Source organism: Furipterus horrens, unplaced genomic scaffold (genome assembly GCF_987537825.1).
Source record: "Furipterus horrens unplaced genomic scaffold, mFurHor1.1.pri manual_scaffold_7, whole genome shotgun sequence".
Classification (NCBI taxonomy): domain Eukaryota; kingdom Metazoa; phylum Chordata; class Mammalia; order Chiroptera; family Furipteridae; genus Furipterus; species Furipterus horrens.
This window is the reverse complement of record NW_028327177.1, coordinates 118,619,428-118,634,472: the sequence shown is the minus strand read 5'-3', so window position 1 is coordinate 118,634,472 and position 15,045 is coordinate 118,619,428. Positions and strand designations below refer to the sequence as shown.

The 15,045-nt window shown below is 36.5% G+C and overlaps 1 protein-coding gene across 4 annotated transcripts in view; it reads left to right on the top strand.

Annotated features, from left to right (window-relative positions):
- TBC1D5 (TBC1 domain family member 5) overlaps window positions 1–15,045 on the top strand; it is a 463,871-nt gene that overhangs the window by 390,519 nt on the left and 58,307 nt on the right. For 3 of the 4 annotated variants that reach the window (XM_090284379.1, XM_090284378.1, XM_090284380.1), the window contains 2 exons: window positions 9,860–10,167; window positions 14,281–14,346. In XM_090284379.1, the coding sequence (XP_090140505.1) occupies window positions 9,860–10,167; window positions 14,281–14,346 (374 nt within the window). The remainder of the gene's footprint in view (window positions 1–9,859; window positions 10,168–14,280; window positions 14,347–15,045) is intronic. The other variant, XM_090284381.1, reaches the window with a different exon arrangement.

The window sequence follows — 15,045 nt, the reverse complement described above, 5'->3', positions numbered from 1 at the left end:
AGCAGACCTAGAAAGCAGGGAACTAATACGTGCTCTATCTGTGGCAATGGACTTCTATTGGTGTTGCTTATCCAAGTAAGGATGCAAAGATGACATGTGATCTCATGGATAAAAATAGCTCTAGAAATCAAGAAGCCTGATTTCTCTGCTTGCCATGGATTGCTATAATTAAGTCTTTAAAAGCAAGTGCCTAGGTATTTTAGTGGTAGATTTTCCATTACATGTGTGGGTAATATTCGCTGTGCTCTGATTTTACTTACTTGCAAATTTCTTTTTAAAAGTGGGAATTGACATTTTCTTATTCATTCAACGTTAGAGCTCAGAACCACAATTTAACACTCAAATCTTGTTCCAATTTTGTCCTTAAATAACCAGAAATTGCTGCTATAAAAAAATAAGTGCATCTAATTTGTGACCAGTCTTTAGAAAGGCCCATCTAATTTATTTGGGAATCTTTGACTACTAAAATGCCCAATTGAGTAGTTATGGAACAGAGTTTCATAGTTTTTAAATACTGCAATTTCATATTAAGAGTAGAATCACATACATTCTTTGGTCCAGAACATTCATGGGCTTTCTATTTTGAAAATGACAACACAGTTTCTCACAATGTGTGATTCTTTATGCTCAGCAGAGGGGTGAAGCCCTGGCACCTTAGCTGTCAGCAGTGCCTCAAGAGCATGTGTCACTTTCTCTAGTGGTGCTGGTTACGGGGTCCACAGCAGTTGGTCTTTTGACTTGCCTAAGCAATTTCATATCGCCTAAATTAGGTTATCCCATTTGATTAAATAAAGCCTTGATGGAGATGGAAGAACCCAAGCTTAGATCCTGATCTCTCCACTAGCAGATCAGCAGTAACAGTCCCTGTGCTAACATGTCCAGCTTTCCTCTGCTCCATGTCCGCTTAGTTTAAACAACTTAACTGATACCAATGATGAAAGATTCCAGAATTATTATTGTAGCAGGTAGGCAGACCTCTGCAGAAGGTCCCTTGTCAGGACCTCTGCAGGGGGTCTAAAAGGAAGCGAGGCTCCAGGGAAAGAAGATTCTAACAAAGGAGGTTCCCTTGGCTCTGAAGATGTATCTTACACTCCTCAGCTGAGTTCCATGTGACTAAGGACTGATAGCGTTCAGTTTATTCTTAACCCAAGAATGCCTGGTGGCTAGCAATTCTCCTTCTGTCTTTGGGATCAGGATCTGCCTCAGCTTAGGAGTGCTCCTCTCAGGACCTAGCCTAACAAGACTGTCCACAGAAAGTGGGGGATCCCAGGAAGCACAAGGATTCTTTCAACAACTGTAATCTTATACTAGAATATGAACTTCATTGCTGTTTCCTCAGTTCCTGGCACAGAGAACAAATTCAAATATCAAGAAATAAATCAGTGTTTTTAGCTTCAAGTGTAGAATAACTTACATTAATGTCAGAGTCTGCATCTTAAGAGTCTTCATGTTACCATGGCCTGTCACAATACGTAGCACTGTTTATAGTATTCAGTAAATACTTAGCTTAATGACTGAATAAATATAGTTTTGAATATCTAAAAGGTATCATAAACTTTTCCTGGACAATTTTCACTTTATATGGCCTGATCATTTTATGTGGTCAACAAGATTTTTTAATTAGGCTATATTATATTTACTTACATAATGACTGCCTTTTTTTCAGAAGTATCTTATTACTAAAATATGGTAAAGAAATAAAATGCTAATAATATTACCAAAACCATGAAGCCAAGAGATCCATGGTTAGTATTAGTAGTTAATTAATTAATCAGAATTTCAAAAGACACTGATTTTTATATAAATGTAATTTTCTAATATTTTCGTGGTCAAATAACTAAGAGTTTATATTATAAACACATTTATATCTGAAGTACTCTTTCTGTTGTATTAAAGAGAATTGTTAATTCCCAACCAATAAGGTAAGATGGTAATACTGTCTCCTATCTAGTCCAGAGTAAAGAGATCTTTCTCCTTTTTAAAAAATTTATGTATAATTCGTACATAATACATGTATCTTAAGTGTTTGGTCTGATGAGTTTTGATAGTGTGTGTACCCATGTAACCACCATCCAAAAAATTTATCCGAAGTGACTATTTTTTTCGCCAAGAGTTCCCTCATGTCCCTTTGCAGTCAGTTCCAACCTTGTTACCATATATTAGTTTTGCCTTTTCTTGAGCTTCACATAAATGAAACCACACAATATGCACTCTTTCAGGTCTAGTTTGTTTGTTTGTTTGTTTGTTGTTGCTCAGCATAATGTTTTTATAACTCATCCATGTTGTTGCATATACCACGTATCAGTAGATTCTCCTTTGAGATTGTTGAGCTGTATTCCATTATGTGAATACAGCTCAGCAGTTGTTTATCTGTTTTCTTGCTGATAGATACTGGGTTGTTTCTAGATATGGGGTGTTATAAATAAGGCTGCTTTGAACATTCTTGTACAGATGTTTTGACGTTGTTTGTTCTTGTTCTTGTTGTTCCTGGATATATGTTTGTCCTTCTCTTGAGTAAACACTTAAGAGATTAAATTGCTCTATCAGACAGATGTATGCTTAACTTTATAAGAAACTACCAAACTATTTTAAAAAGTAGTTACAACTTTTTCCACTCCCACCTGGAATATATGGGGCTTCTAATTGCTCTACATCCTTGTCAACATTTGCCATTGTCAGTGTTTTTGATTTTCTCCATTCTAATTAGTATGAGCACGGTATTTACTGTGGTTTGATCTCTTCATTTTCCTGATGACTAATGATGTTGAGCATCTTTTCATAGCATACTGGTGATTTATATATCTTTTTGTGAATGTCTGTTCAAGTATTTTGCCTATTTTTAATGGATTATTTGTCTCTTTAATCTTGATTTGTAGGAATTCTTTATATATTCTGTATAGGAGTCTTTGTCACATATATGTACTGCAAATATTATTCCTCAGTGTGTGGCTTGCCTATTCATTTTCTGAATGATGTCTTTCAGTGAACAGAAAATTTTTATTTCGATTAAGTTCATTTTATCATTTTTTCCCTTTTATAGTTAGTATATTTTGTTTCCTATCTAGGAAATATTTACCTATCCTTAGTCTCCATTGTTGAGGGTCCCAAAGACCACCCTCAGTTTCAATGATTCACTAGGACTCACAGGACACAGAAAAGCCGTTATACTCATAGTTACAGTATATTATGGCAAAATGATACAAATCAAAATCAGGACAAGATAAAAGTTGGAGTCCAGGAGAAACCAGGTACAAGTTTCCAGTTATCCTCTCCAACTAACTGTGAAGATATATAATGATCCTCAAAGTGAAGGAAGAGATGTGAAGAAGGCAAAATTATCTAACCGGTGGGCATCTCTGAATTATATCCTCTTCCATTCTGATGTGTTCCCCTGGGCCAGAGAATTCCTACACTCTAAAGACTCTGCTATTATGAACCGCGGTCACTGATGGGTGAGAGTCATACACTGGGTCAGAAAATAAACCAGTTCAAAACTACCACTGTAGAAATAGAAACTTAAGTATTTATTTTTATAGCGATGTCTTGGAGAGTTTATTCAATGATTTTATATACCATGATTAATACATAATTACTTATTATTTGTTATGTTAGTAACCACTGTTATAAATTGTGTTCAGAACCCATTAGGGAAGCCCCACAGTGTAGCTACATCCGCTCATTCATCAGGGCCAAAAGGAATAAGCACTGTTCCTTTTGCTTCACCTCACATTGACAAACACTTACCTGCCACATGCAAAACAATCATAGTCTATTTCACTTGAAAGTCAGACTCTTAAGGAATAAGGAATAGCAAGCTAATTTTCATTATTTAGTTTTAATAAAAACCTATAAAATCTAGAGGTTCTTGAGACATGGTGTGAGTTCATTTTCCAAAATAACAGAAACCTCAAGTATGGCAAAAAGGTTAGAATTAAACATAAATGTCTTTCACTGAAGCAATTTGGTACACTCAACTTCAACATTAAAGAAAAGTTCAAAAATTCGTTTTATAGAATTTGAAGCCTTCAACTTACAGAATTTGTAAGTAGCAATACATAATGAATGTTTGCTCAGATGTTAAAATCATCTTGAAAAGTACTACATTACAACCGCAAGAACTCTTAAATCTTCAGTTAAAACACTGATGTCTATAAGCATGAAAGAAATAACTATGAACCAGCATCCATTCAAAGTAGGTCAATATCATAGACTTTTGAAAAATACAAGAATGCAAAGAGAATATTGTTTCTATCCAAAACCCAAGGCCATATATATATATCTCCATCAATTTACTTTTCCAACTACCTTTTCTACGCTTATGAAAATAATTTTAAAATTTTAATGTTTTTATGGTGGAATCAAGTATAGGTAGATTGAGATGAGAAAATTATTTAAAAAAAAGGAGATATGGCTGAAAGGAAAGGGGAAAAAAAGAGAAAAGGTATCAGAAGAAAGGTGAACATAGAGGAGGAAGGAGGGGCAAAAAGAACAGAATAGAAACTGAGAGCGGAAATAAGGTGGCAGGGAACCAGGCCCCTACGCCTGGAGATGGGGTTGAGTCAGCAACTCCTCAAAGGCCTAGACTGGTGTACAGGCCTTGTATGTGGTCCTGTCTTCTCAACAGTGTACTGAATGCGATGGTGAGAAGCCCTGGACACCGCAGATTATACCTCTAAGAGTGGGAGTGGGCTTTCCTATAACCCTACCTCTCACCTGTGCCAGGACAAGGAAGCCAGAGTCTCGGACGATTTTGCAATCTCTTCTGAGTAAAGGAGCACTTACTCTTTTAAACAGAGCCTGTTCAATCTTTAGAAAGGATTTCCTGTGTCATGGTTTTTAACTGTCTGGCTTCTGGTATATGTTGTAACTTATGCAATTCATCTCATTTTCTAAAGCCATGCAATAAAAGGACTGCTTTCTCTCCAGGCAGTCCTCAGCATATTGGAGGATTGCTCCCCAGCTTTTTTAGCCATTCTTCTTCCATACCTCCCCTCTGTTCCACTCCATCTAATAAGCACAAAACTCAATTCTGTCAGCAGTTAATGTCACCAAGAGCTATCTCCCAGAGTTGTACAGTTATCTCCTGCAACGTAGGCACTCATCCAGTATTTTTAGTCCCAATTATATTTATTATTAAAGGGTAATGTGTATTTACTATATGTTGGTACTGTATTTACTTTTGAAGGATAATGTCGTAGGGTACAGAATTCAAGTGGGTGGTTTTCTTTTCTCAACTCTACATTTCACTCCATTCTCTTCTTGCTTGCATGGTTTACTGAGAAGTTGGATGTGATTCTTATCTTTAGTCCTCTATAGTTAAGGTGTTTTTTTCCCTCTGGTTTCTTTCAGGATTTTTTTTTTTTCTTCATCTGTGATTTTCTGTAGTTTAAAAATGATTTGACTAAGTATAGTGATTTTGGTATTTATCCTGCCTGGTGTTTTCTGAGCTTGCTGGATCTGTAGTTTTGTGTCTGACATTAATTTGGGGAAATTCTCAGTCATTATTGTTTCATATATTTCTTATGTTCCTTTCTCTTCTCCTTCTGTTATTCCCATTAGGTGTTATGTTACCTTTTATAGTTGCCCCATAGTTCCTGGATATTCCGTTCTGTTTGTTTGTTTTCTTCCTGTCTTTTTTTCTCTTTGCTTCTCAGTTTGGGGAGTTTCTATTGAAATATCCTCAACTTCAAAGATCCTTTCCTCAGCTGTGTCCAGTCCACTAATAAGCCTACCAAAGACATTCTTCATTTCTATTTCAGTCTTTTTATCTCTATCCTTTCTTTTTTTCCTTCTTAGAATTGTTTCCTCTCTGCATACATTTTCCATATGTTCATACATGCTGTCTATTCAGTAGATCTCTTAGCTTTTTAATGATAGTTGTTTTAAATTTCTAGTCTGATAATTCCAACATCCCTGCTATATCTTAAGTCCAAGTCTGGTGCTTGCTGTCTCTTCAAACTCTGTATTTTGCTTTTTTGAGTATGTCTTGTACTTTTTTCCTAGTTGGGTATGATGTAGTAGGTAGCAGAAACTGCTGTAAGTTGGCCCTTAGTGCTGCAGTGATAAGGTGTGGGAGGAGAGAGGGCCCTGTGGTCCTCTGAGGAGGCCGGCTGTGGATTTAGTGAGGCTGTGTCTCTGGACTGCGAGCTGCACACACACCCCTCAGCAACCGCCCCCAGTTTAGGTGGTGTCAGGATTTAGATATCAGGAGAGGAAAGATTGTGGAGAATTTTTACAGATATGATAATGTGATCATGGGTTTTTCCAGATCTTTAGAAGGTGAATTAACCCTTCTGAGTGTCAACGTCGCTGTGAGCAGTGCTGACAAATTTTCTCAAAAGTGCCAGCATTGCTCCCAGCGACTCTCTTCGATGGCTATAAATGTAAATAACAATGGAATAATTCATATTTTATGTTTTGTTCTCTCTTTTTGTACCTCAGGTTATATATTGATATAATTTTTTCTCATGTTGATCAAAATTTCTAATTATGCATGGCACTCAAAGGGTAAAAACAGCTCACGATGCTGGCAATTAAGAGGACATGGAGTCCCTAGAAGCTCTTTCAGTAGAATGTGAGTTAGAAAGCTGGGCTGAGAGAGATTGAGTAGTTAGAGGGTAGGAAGAGGCAGCAGTTGTTTCAGAGATTTTCTTTTAGAGTTTCAGAAACTGAACAAAAGGGGCCCAACAGTAAAGCCAGGCGGGCTTCTGGAACTGGTGTTTGAAGGATTCATGGATTTCCAGAAAAATGCCCTTTGGCTACTGATTCAAACTGCTAAATGAAGTAATGCCCAAAGTAAGTTGTTGGCACAATTTCAGAATAATCTCTCCTAAATGGTACTATTACTTAACAATAGTATGTAGTAGAAAATAGTAATGAAAGTCTTTGATTACACAGAATTTGTTACCCATTAGATTTTTTATCTAATGTTTTAATTCCAAAATCCTCTTACTGTTTATTTCAATTTTATTTACACATTACATTCTATCTTACTGTCCATCAGATCTCTGATAATTGTATTAATTGTCACTAATTCAGCACACATGACTTAATAATGTACATCACAGGCAATAATTATTGTAAATTGTTTAGTATTTCTTGTGAAGAATGCTGCTACTAAGTATTTAAGATCTATATTAGCTAACTTGGCCTAAAAACTGTCATGCCTTGAAAACAGACTATGGACAGCATGCTTTTCCTAGAAGTACATAGTTTACAATTGTTTTTCTGAAAAAATGTAGTTACCATTGATAGTGGTTTTGAAAGAATATATTCTTCTGGAAGCTATGGGTAGTGGATGAGGGGGAAATTGGTTAAAAACAAAAATATGTTCAGAAAAGGAAAACAGTGCTCATTCCCTTTTAAGAGCTATTCAGATGAAAAATTGCTCGGCATGAGCTTGATCTATATGTTTTTTGTGGTTATTAGTAGTAATGAAGATGCATTAACCGTATTCTCTTGGTGATGCTCCAGCAGTTTCTTAGTACTTTTATCAGCATATAAATTTTACAACTGGCAATATGGGAATTTGACTAGTACATTTTTGTTTATAAAAAAGGGTAACAACATTATAACTTCTTCATATCTGTGAGTTATGAATCTTGACTTGCAAAGAAGCAAAACTAAACTGCAGTGGAACTTCAATTTCATGATAGCTCTTCTTCCTGCTGCCTTACAAGAAACAGGAGTGCCTGTAGGCTGCTGAGCGGAAGGCAGTGGCAGAGGGGAATGCCTTCTCAATCTGGAATTGATGAGTTCTTTTCATTTTAGTCATTCTTTTTCTCAATAAACATGTATTCTGTGCCTTTTCTGTTGTTAAGCTACAGTGTCTGTAAACCAAGAGCACTCTCCTTCGTAAGGAAACAACTGAAAACAAAGAAGTGGTGCATAACCACTATATAACCCTATATCTATTAGGAAACATTATTTTTTAAAATAATTTTTGGAAGGACATTCCATAGATCAGTCCTTTAAAGATTAAACTTGGTTCAAAAAGAATCCTTTGAAAAATTATTTTTGCTTTTATAAAGCTGAATTCCAGGTTTTAAATTTGATTTGTTCTATGGCCAAAGCAATGTAATTCTCCAATACCTAGTCCATAATATTAGCTAGCACCATTAGAGAAAACTTTATGGAAGGAAGAAGTACAGCGTTCTTTCCTTTTATTATAGAACTACGGATTAGTTTGGCTTTAGAGCAATATGTACTAATGCCAAGGGTACAGCTCTCATGAGAAAGGTGGGAGAATTATGAAGTAAGTGCTGCCAGGTAGATCTGAGAAAAGGAAATGACGGTAAAATTCAAGTTAACTAAAATCAAGTAAATGAATCCCTCAAACTTGATTTTAAGTTTCCCACATTAACAAAAAACAAAGTGGGAGAAAATAAGCTTCTACAGCAATAAAAGTACAAACTTCAGTATTGTCATGGAGTTGGACTATCTCCTACAACTAAAATAATTTATAATCATAATTGGTCTTCAAGAAGATACGAGCTCTGAAATACTTCAAGATCATGAATCATGTGGGAAGTAATCACTCATTTAACAAATGTTTGCTTGGTGTCCTCTATTTGCCAGACAGTTACAGCACAGGAAACCCTGGAAGTCTAGGGAGGAAGTGTGTGCAAGGAGGGGAGTGTTTATGGGGGATCGTTACTGCTGAGAGGTAGAGCAAGATAAGAATGGGACTTTGGCTCTGCAGTGCGGAAGTCGTTGGTGACCCTGAGGAGTGGATTCAGAGCAATGGCAAGGCCACACCAGACCTCAGTGAGCCAGAAACTGAGAAGCAGCAGTTGCACGTTAAGGCACCTTTTGAAGCAAAACTTGTGAGGTAATGGAAATCGTACAGTAGAGAAGGAGGAAATGGTGCTGCAGGAGAGGGGCACACAGAGCCCGGATGGAGAGGCTGGCCAGGCTAGGAGCACGGATTGTTCTTCCACAGGCGAGAAGACCTACACTGTAGGTAGATGCAGCTGCCATCTTAACAGATGTTTATAAAACACCTATTTGTGCTAGGCAATGGCCAAATATCAGAGAGTCGAAAATCCTTGTCTTCATGAAACTTACTCTAGGTGGGGATTGGAGGAAGTGGACAAACAATAACCAAATAGGTAAAATATCTAGTATGTCAGCTAATGCAAAGAGCTATCAAGAAAAGTAAAGCAGGGAAGTGGGGAAGGAGCCTATGGAATGCTGGAGCAGGTGGCAGGGGTGAGGGTGGATTGCAATTCTCATGATCTGGGCACTTGATATAATTTCTGTGAATTTACTTCATGACACTCAGACAAATTTATTTTTCAAAATCATATTAAATGTGGCCTAGTACCCACATGCGAGGGCTAGTGGGAAACCTCCTCTCAGCCTCGTTTCACAGGTACTCCCTTCTCTGAGTAGCCCAAGACTTGCCCAGCCCTCTTCCTCTCCTTTATAGCCCTCACCATAGGTTTTACATCATACATTTATTTATGTAATTATGTGATCAATATATTTATTCCCTACTAGACTAGAAGCTCCAGGAGGGGAACTGTGTCTGTTTTGGGCAATTGTAGCCCCAGAACCTAGCACAGTGTTGGGACATAATAGGTCCTATATATTGGATGGATGGATAGATGGTTAGATGGATGGATGGATGGATGAAGAGTATAGACTATTTTCCATAAGCCACATCTTTAAGAGTCTTATTGTTTTATTAGCCTGTGGTCACTTTTAAGTTCTCACCTGGTGCAGCTGACTAGTAAATGGCCATTTTCAAAGCAGGTAAGGTATGTTTTTATACCAATGTATGTAAAATAGTGCAAAATATAGCTGTCCTCTAATTTAAATAACGTATCTCCACTTTTTTTTTTTTTTTTTTTTACAGGGCCAATGCCAAAGGCACTCCCCTGAATATAAATAAGGTCTCTAACAGCCTGATTAATTTTGGAAGGAAGTTGATTTCTCCAGCAGTGGCCCCGGGCAGTACTGGTGGCCCTGCATCAGGAGGCAGTAGTGGCAGTTCCTCCACGGCTGTGGTTCCCACCAGGACCTTAGCAACCTTAGCAGAGGCCCCCAGGCATCATTTGCAGCAGCAACAGCAGCAGCAGCAGCAGCAGCAGCAGCAGCAGCAGCAGCAGCAGCAGCAGCAGAGGCTGCTGAAATCGGAAAGCATGCCCGTGCAATTGAACAAAGGTAAGGGAAAAGTACGAATAAATCTAAAGGAAACATTCGCAGTAGAGACTGGGATTTCCTCACCTGCCTGTGAGAAACCAACTTCCTAGAAATAGAAATCAATGCAAAACTTAATTTTGAAAAGATCCATTGTATTAGATCCTTTTAAGTTAGGTTATCGGATATTATACTGTTCTTAATTACGACCATTTTATGAGATTGTTTGTTAAGGTGTTTTTTTAACGTTCATATCCTACTATAACTGCATTTGAGTCCTGTGGATGCCCATAGAGTATGGCATGAATTGTCACAACACAGAATGTGAAATCAGTGGACTGTGTGATCTCTGCTATCTTGGATAATAATGGTTCTGACTAGAAGAGAATCTGAAATGGGAAGTTCTGAATCCTGTGGGCTTTACTGGGCACACCATTTATCCAGGCAGTCAGTTTGGAGGAAGTGTGCTGTCTTACCTCTGAGCTCAACAAACTAAGAACCTTAAGGGGAAAAAAGGGCTTAGGAGAATGTCAAGCAGCCAAAGTAAGTGTCTGAGTCCATGCATGAACAATGAGCCCTAGAAGGTGAGAGCAGAGGAAACCTGGGAGATGAGCCTTTCTGAATCTCTCATTTGATGAGTGAGGGCACTGTTGTGGGCACTGTTATTGGCACTCTCACTGCTGGGACTCAGGTGAGCTCATTTCTGTCTCTGGGCCTCTCCTGTGCTTCACCTCCCTCGTGTATTGTATTCCTAAGGGAGCCCTTCAGGGTCTGACTCAGAATCATTATACTCTTATTTTCCACTTATTTTCAGAAACATATGTGTTAAGTACCCCTATGCATAGCAGATTAGAAAGAGCTACATTTATTTTTTAGTGGTGGGAGGGAATCTGTTACCTATACTATAGAAGAAGGAAATAATAACACGACGGCAGAAAATCTACAAAAATCATTCCTAAGCATTCTGAAGCATCAGGTAGCCATTTCGTTTCAAGGCAAATATACTGATGCATGCCTCATTCTTATCTTAAAGGGAACGCTATATAATAGCCCTGTTAAATAACCAGTGTTGACAGTAACAATAGTAATATTGAGTCAGTAGGAAGACCTTAAGCCATGTTCCATATACTCTGTTTAAGAAATTTGCATCCAAAATTAAGAAAAATTTTAAATTACTGGTATTTAACTTGGTAAACTTAAGTTAAATGGGCTTTAGTCCCCAATGATAATAATGAGTATTAATAATGAGTGTGCACTTCCATTAAATACATCGTGTTATCTATTGTTGCCTATATCAAGTATTAGTATTTAAATTTTATTAGAGTATTCACTTTACCTACATAAGACTATCTCGTTTAAAATTACATTCTTCTCTTTTTAATGTGGAGCTATCACACATGATTTAAAGAAAAGAAGACTTCAGATCATTAACATGTTGTAAATGTATTTTAATGCCAGGAGACTTGCCCACTTACAGAATGGAAATGAATGTTATTTTATATATTTCATAATTGTACTGTTTTATTGTTCTAAACAAATATGATTTCAATATTGCTTTGATAACAAGCTGTACTCAGTAGTAATTCTAACTGATGGCAGGCAAATGAGTCAGAGAATCTCTTAATGCTGTAGCTTAAATTTTCTGAGGAACCAAGCCAAATGACTATAGAAATATAAAGTTGTGTCTCTAAGGAAATGTCAAGTATTAATATCACAGTAAGTGAGAAAGGAAGTGCATGAGGATGGAACAATTGATGAAAACCAAGTCCCCAGTTATAAGAAGACAACGGAGCACTTAAGCAAAGTATTTGGAACATGAGTATCATCACTGGGGCATTTTGTAACCCATCCCCTTGCTGGAGGAAAGTGGCCCTGTTTGGCAACTCTTCTATCTTTTCATCTCTGGTTTGTTCTTCTCATGTCAATCTACAAAAGCTTGTCTACTTCATATTGAAGATAAATATTCCTGATAATGCCCCTCCCTGCATGAAGTTTTGAATAAAATAGAGGGAAAGGCAGAGAGAACAGTTCATGCAAGTATAAGCTAGTGCAGGTTGAGGCTTCGCATTCACTCACCAGTGAACTGTAAGCAGAACCCTAAAGCTTTCTGACCCTTTTTTTTCTCCACCTAAAGTAAGAGGTTTGGACAGATCCCTGGGGGCGTTTTCCAGCTCCAAAAATCTAGGGCTCCTGTGGTGAAAGCTTATTTGTTAACTCTGCGATGAAAAACACTTCTCCATCACTGGTTCTTTAAGCAGGTATTTCCCACAGGTATCCTGCTGTTCTGTGGCACCAACCCATCTGCAGGTGTGCCACAGATCTGTATAGTACAGTGAGCATGATATTTTGCCTGTCAGGAGGCTTGTGTTAGAATATGACTTCTATCTCAGAACAGCGCCATCTACTTAGTGCCTTTGAGGGAAGATAATGTAACAGCCTTTTTAGTGTACTCTGCTGGAAAATTTGAAAGTTGTTATGAAAAATGGTTGTTTATAAAGATGAAAATGCTTATGGTTTTCCTAGGTTAGTTAACTCTCAATCATTTGTGCCTATACAGAGTAACAGCTCTATGGGAAAAAGAAAATTAATGTATACGTTGCTTGAAATGCATTCTGTAGTTAGCGTCTGTGTTGGGGGGTGGAGTTGTGAAGGAAGGAAAAGGGAGCACAGATGTTCCTTCATAATTTTTCTGGTAATATTTAATATTAAAATTAGTTTTCAGTCTCTAAATATACACTAATAGGTGATCCCGAAGCACCAGAATAAAATTAATAGCAAGCATAAAATTGAAAATTTCCTTTAAATATACAGAAAATAAGCATGCCATTTATCAGTGAGTATAGAGTTAACTATGTTATAAAAATTTAGGACCTGATAAGTTCTGCTAAAAGCTCTTTATCACTTGTTTGGCATATGTAGTACCTATTTATAGATTTTATTGCAGTGAGAGGAGAATACAAATGCGTGTACTGTTAATTGATGGGGATGATATAATTGCAACCCAATAATTTCCAGATGAGCTGACCATACTGTAAACCATAATTGTAGCAAGTGGTCAAGGCACTGAGGATATGTTATTTAATTCAAAAATGGATTTTTTACTGTTGTCGAAAAACTACAGGGAAAGGAAGTCTATTAATCATACATTATCATACATAGAAAATACGGTGCCTTTTAAGAAGGCTTTTTTTTTTTTTTTTACCTTGTTAATCTCAAAATAACATAGGCCTTCAGATGCTGATGTATCTAGAGGATTATCTGTTGACAACGAGTACTCATTGTTAAACTTTGTCATCCAGCAAGGAAATCAAAGGAGCAAAAAGTCTTCCTTCTATGAATGGTAGTGTACCTCAGTTCTTCACAGAATTTCACATAGTGCTCCTTTTCCTTTCTTTCCTGTGTTCCTAAAATGCAATCCTTTTTCCCTATTTCCTTTGTCTGGTTTTCAAATTTGAACACTTCTTTATTCGAAGCATTTCCAACAGGTCCAATTTGTAAATGAATTCTCGCCTGAAATAAGTATATCAAGTTTAAAGGGTATGCAGTTCACAGATTTATTTTTACATGTTGACATTTATAAGTACACGTGGTAACTTTTGAAATCTTTTCAATACTTAATATGAAATTAGAACTTGTTTAGGTCTTTATCTGATCACTGAAGAAATTGGTTTCAAGTTTAGTTAAAAATAAATTTTGTCTGTTATAGAGAAAAATCAGTTTCAAAAGAATGCTTAATAAATGCATATGACTTTTTGGATAAAGAATTTTGGAAAGAAAATATAGAATCATAGTAATTTTTGTATCGCAATGAAGTCTGTTTAGCAAAATCTTTTGGTTGCTAGAGCTTCCTACACTTTCAACTAGTGGAAACTTGTTTTATACTGTAGTAGAAACTTGTTTTGTTTTGTTTTTTCTTTAAGAAAAACATGCACAAATGCTTTTTAAGAAACACTTAAAAAATAGTTCCTTTTAAAAATATTTTATATTTATTTCATGAGATTGCACTGTGTTTTCTCTTTTACTTTGCTTCTGGTAATTCAATTGATAAATGTATTACAACATTAAGAATGAAAGATAAGTTGATGATTTTTTTCCTTTTTTTATGAAATCTAATTATTTTTTTCTTATGAAATCCAGGTGATGTAGTTACAGGAAGCAATGCTCAGGTTTCTGTTCCTGTCCAGACTCTAACTGACCTCCAAGGTACAGTTACCATGGCAATGAAGGATATCTCTTTGCCTGCAATATTGTCATTGCCTGTTTCAAAACTCCATTATTCTTTTTGCCCACCCTCCATCCATTCTGTTTATCAGTTCACTACCATTGTTCAGCCACTGAGTGGCACTGTTGTTTAGAACAAAAGTCCCTCTTTTGCCATACCTTGGAGATGACAAATCGAGCTGTGATGTGGGTTTTCTGTTAAGTTTGCATCAGCTTCTTTCCTTGTGAAATAGGGTCACTCTACATTTTGTGGTGATTTTAACACTATATTTTGTTGCGCAGCTCACACCCAGGTGTTCTTTTTGTTGCATAAGTTGCTCTGTGACAGTAACTGACAAATTAGTTCTGAGATTAGACAGTTTTACATGTTGTTTGTACACATGTTATTATATGTATTGGGTATTAACCAGAATACTTGTTTTATTTTACCTAAAAGAATTACAACTTGATTTTGAAATGTTTTTAAGTACAGGCTTTGTATTATGAATCATAGTAACAGAAAGTCTGGTATGACAAATCTCCATACATAACTGGCAGTGATTCAAAATAAAAAAGACATTTTAAAATTGTAATTGTTTGCTCAAAATATAGGAAAAACATTTATTTAAGAAATACAAAATAATAGTAATCTATATTCAACATCTGTGAAATTTAAAAACATATATTTAAAGTTGCTGCATT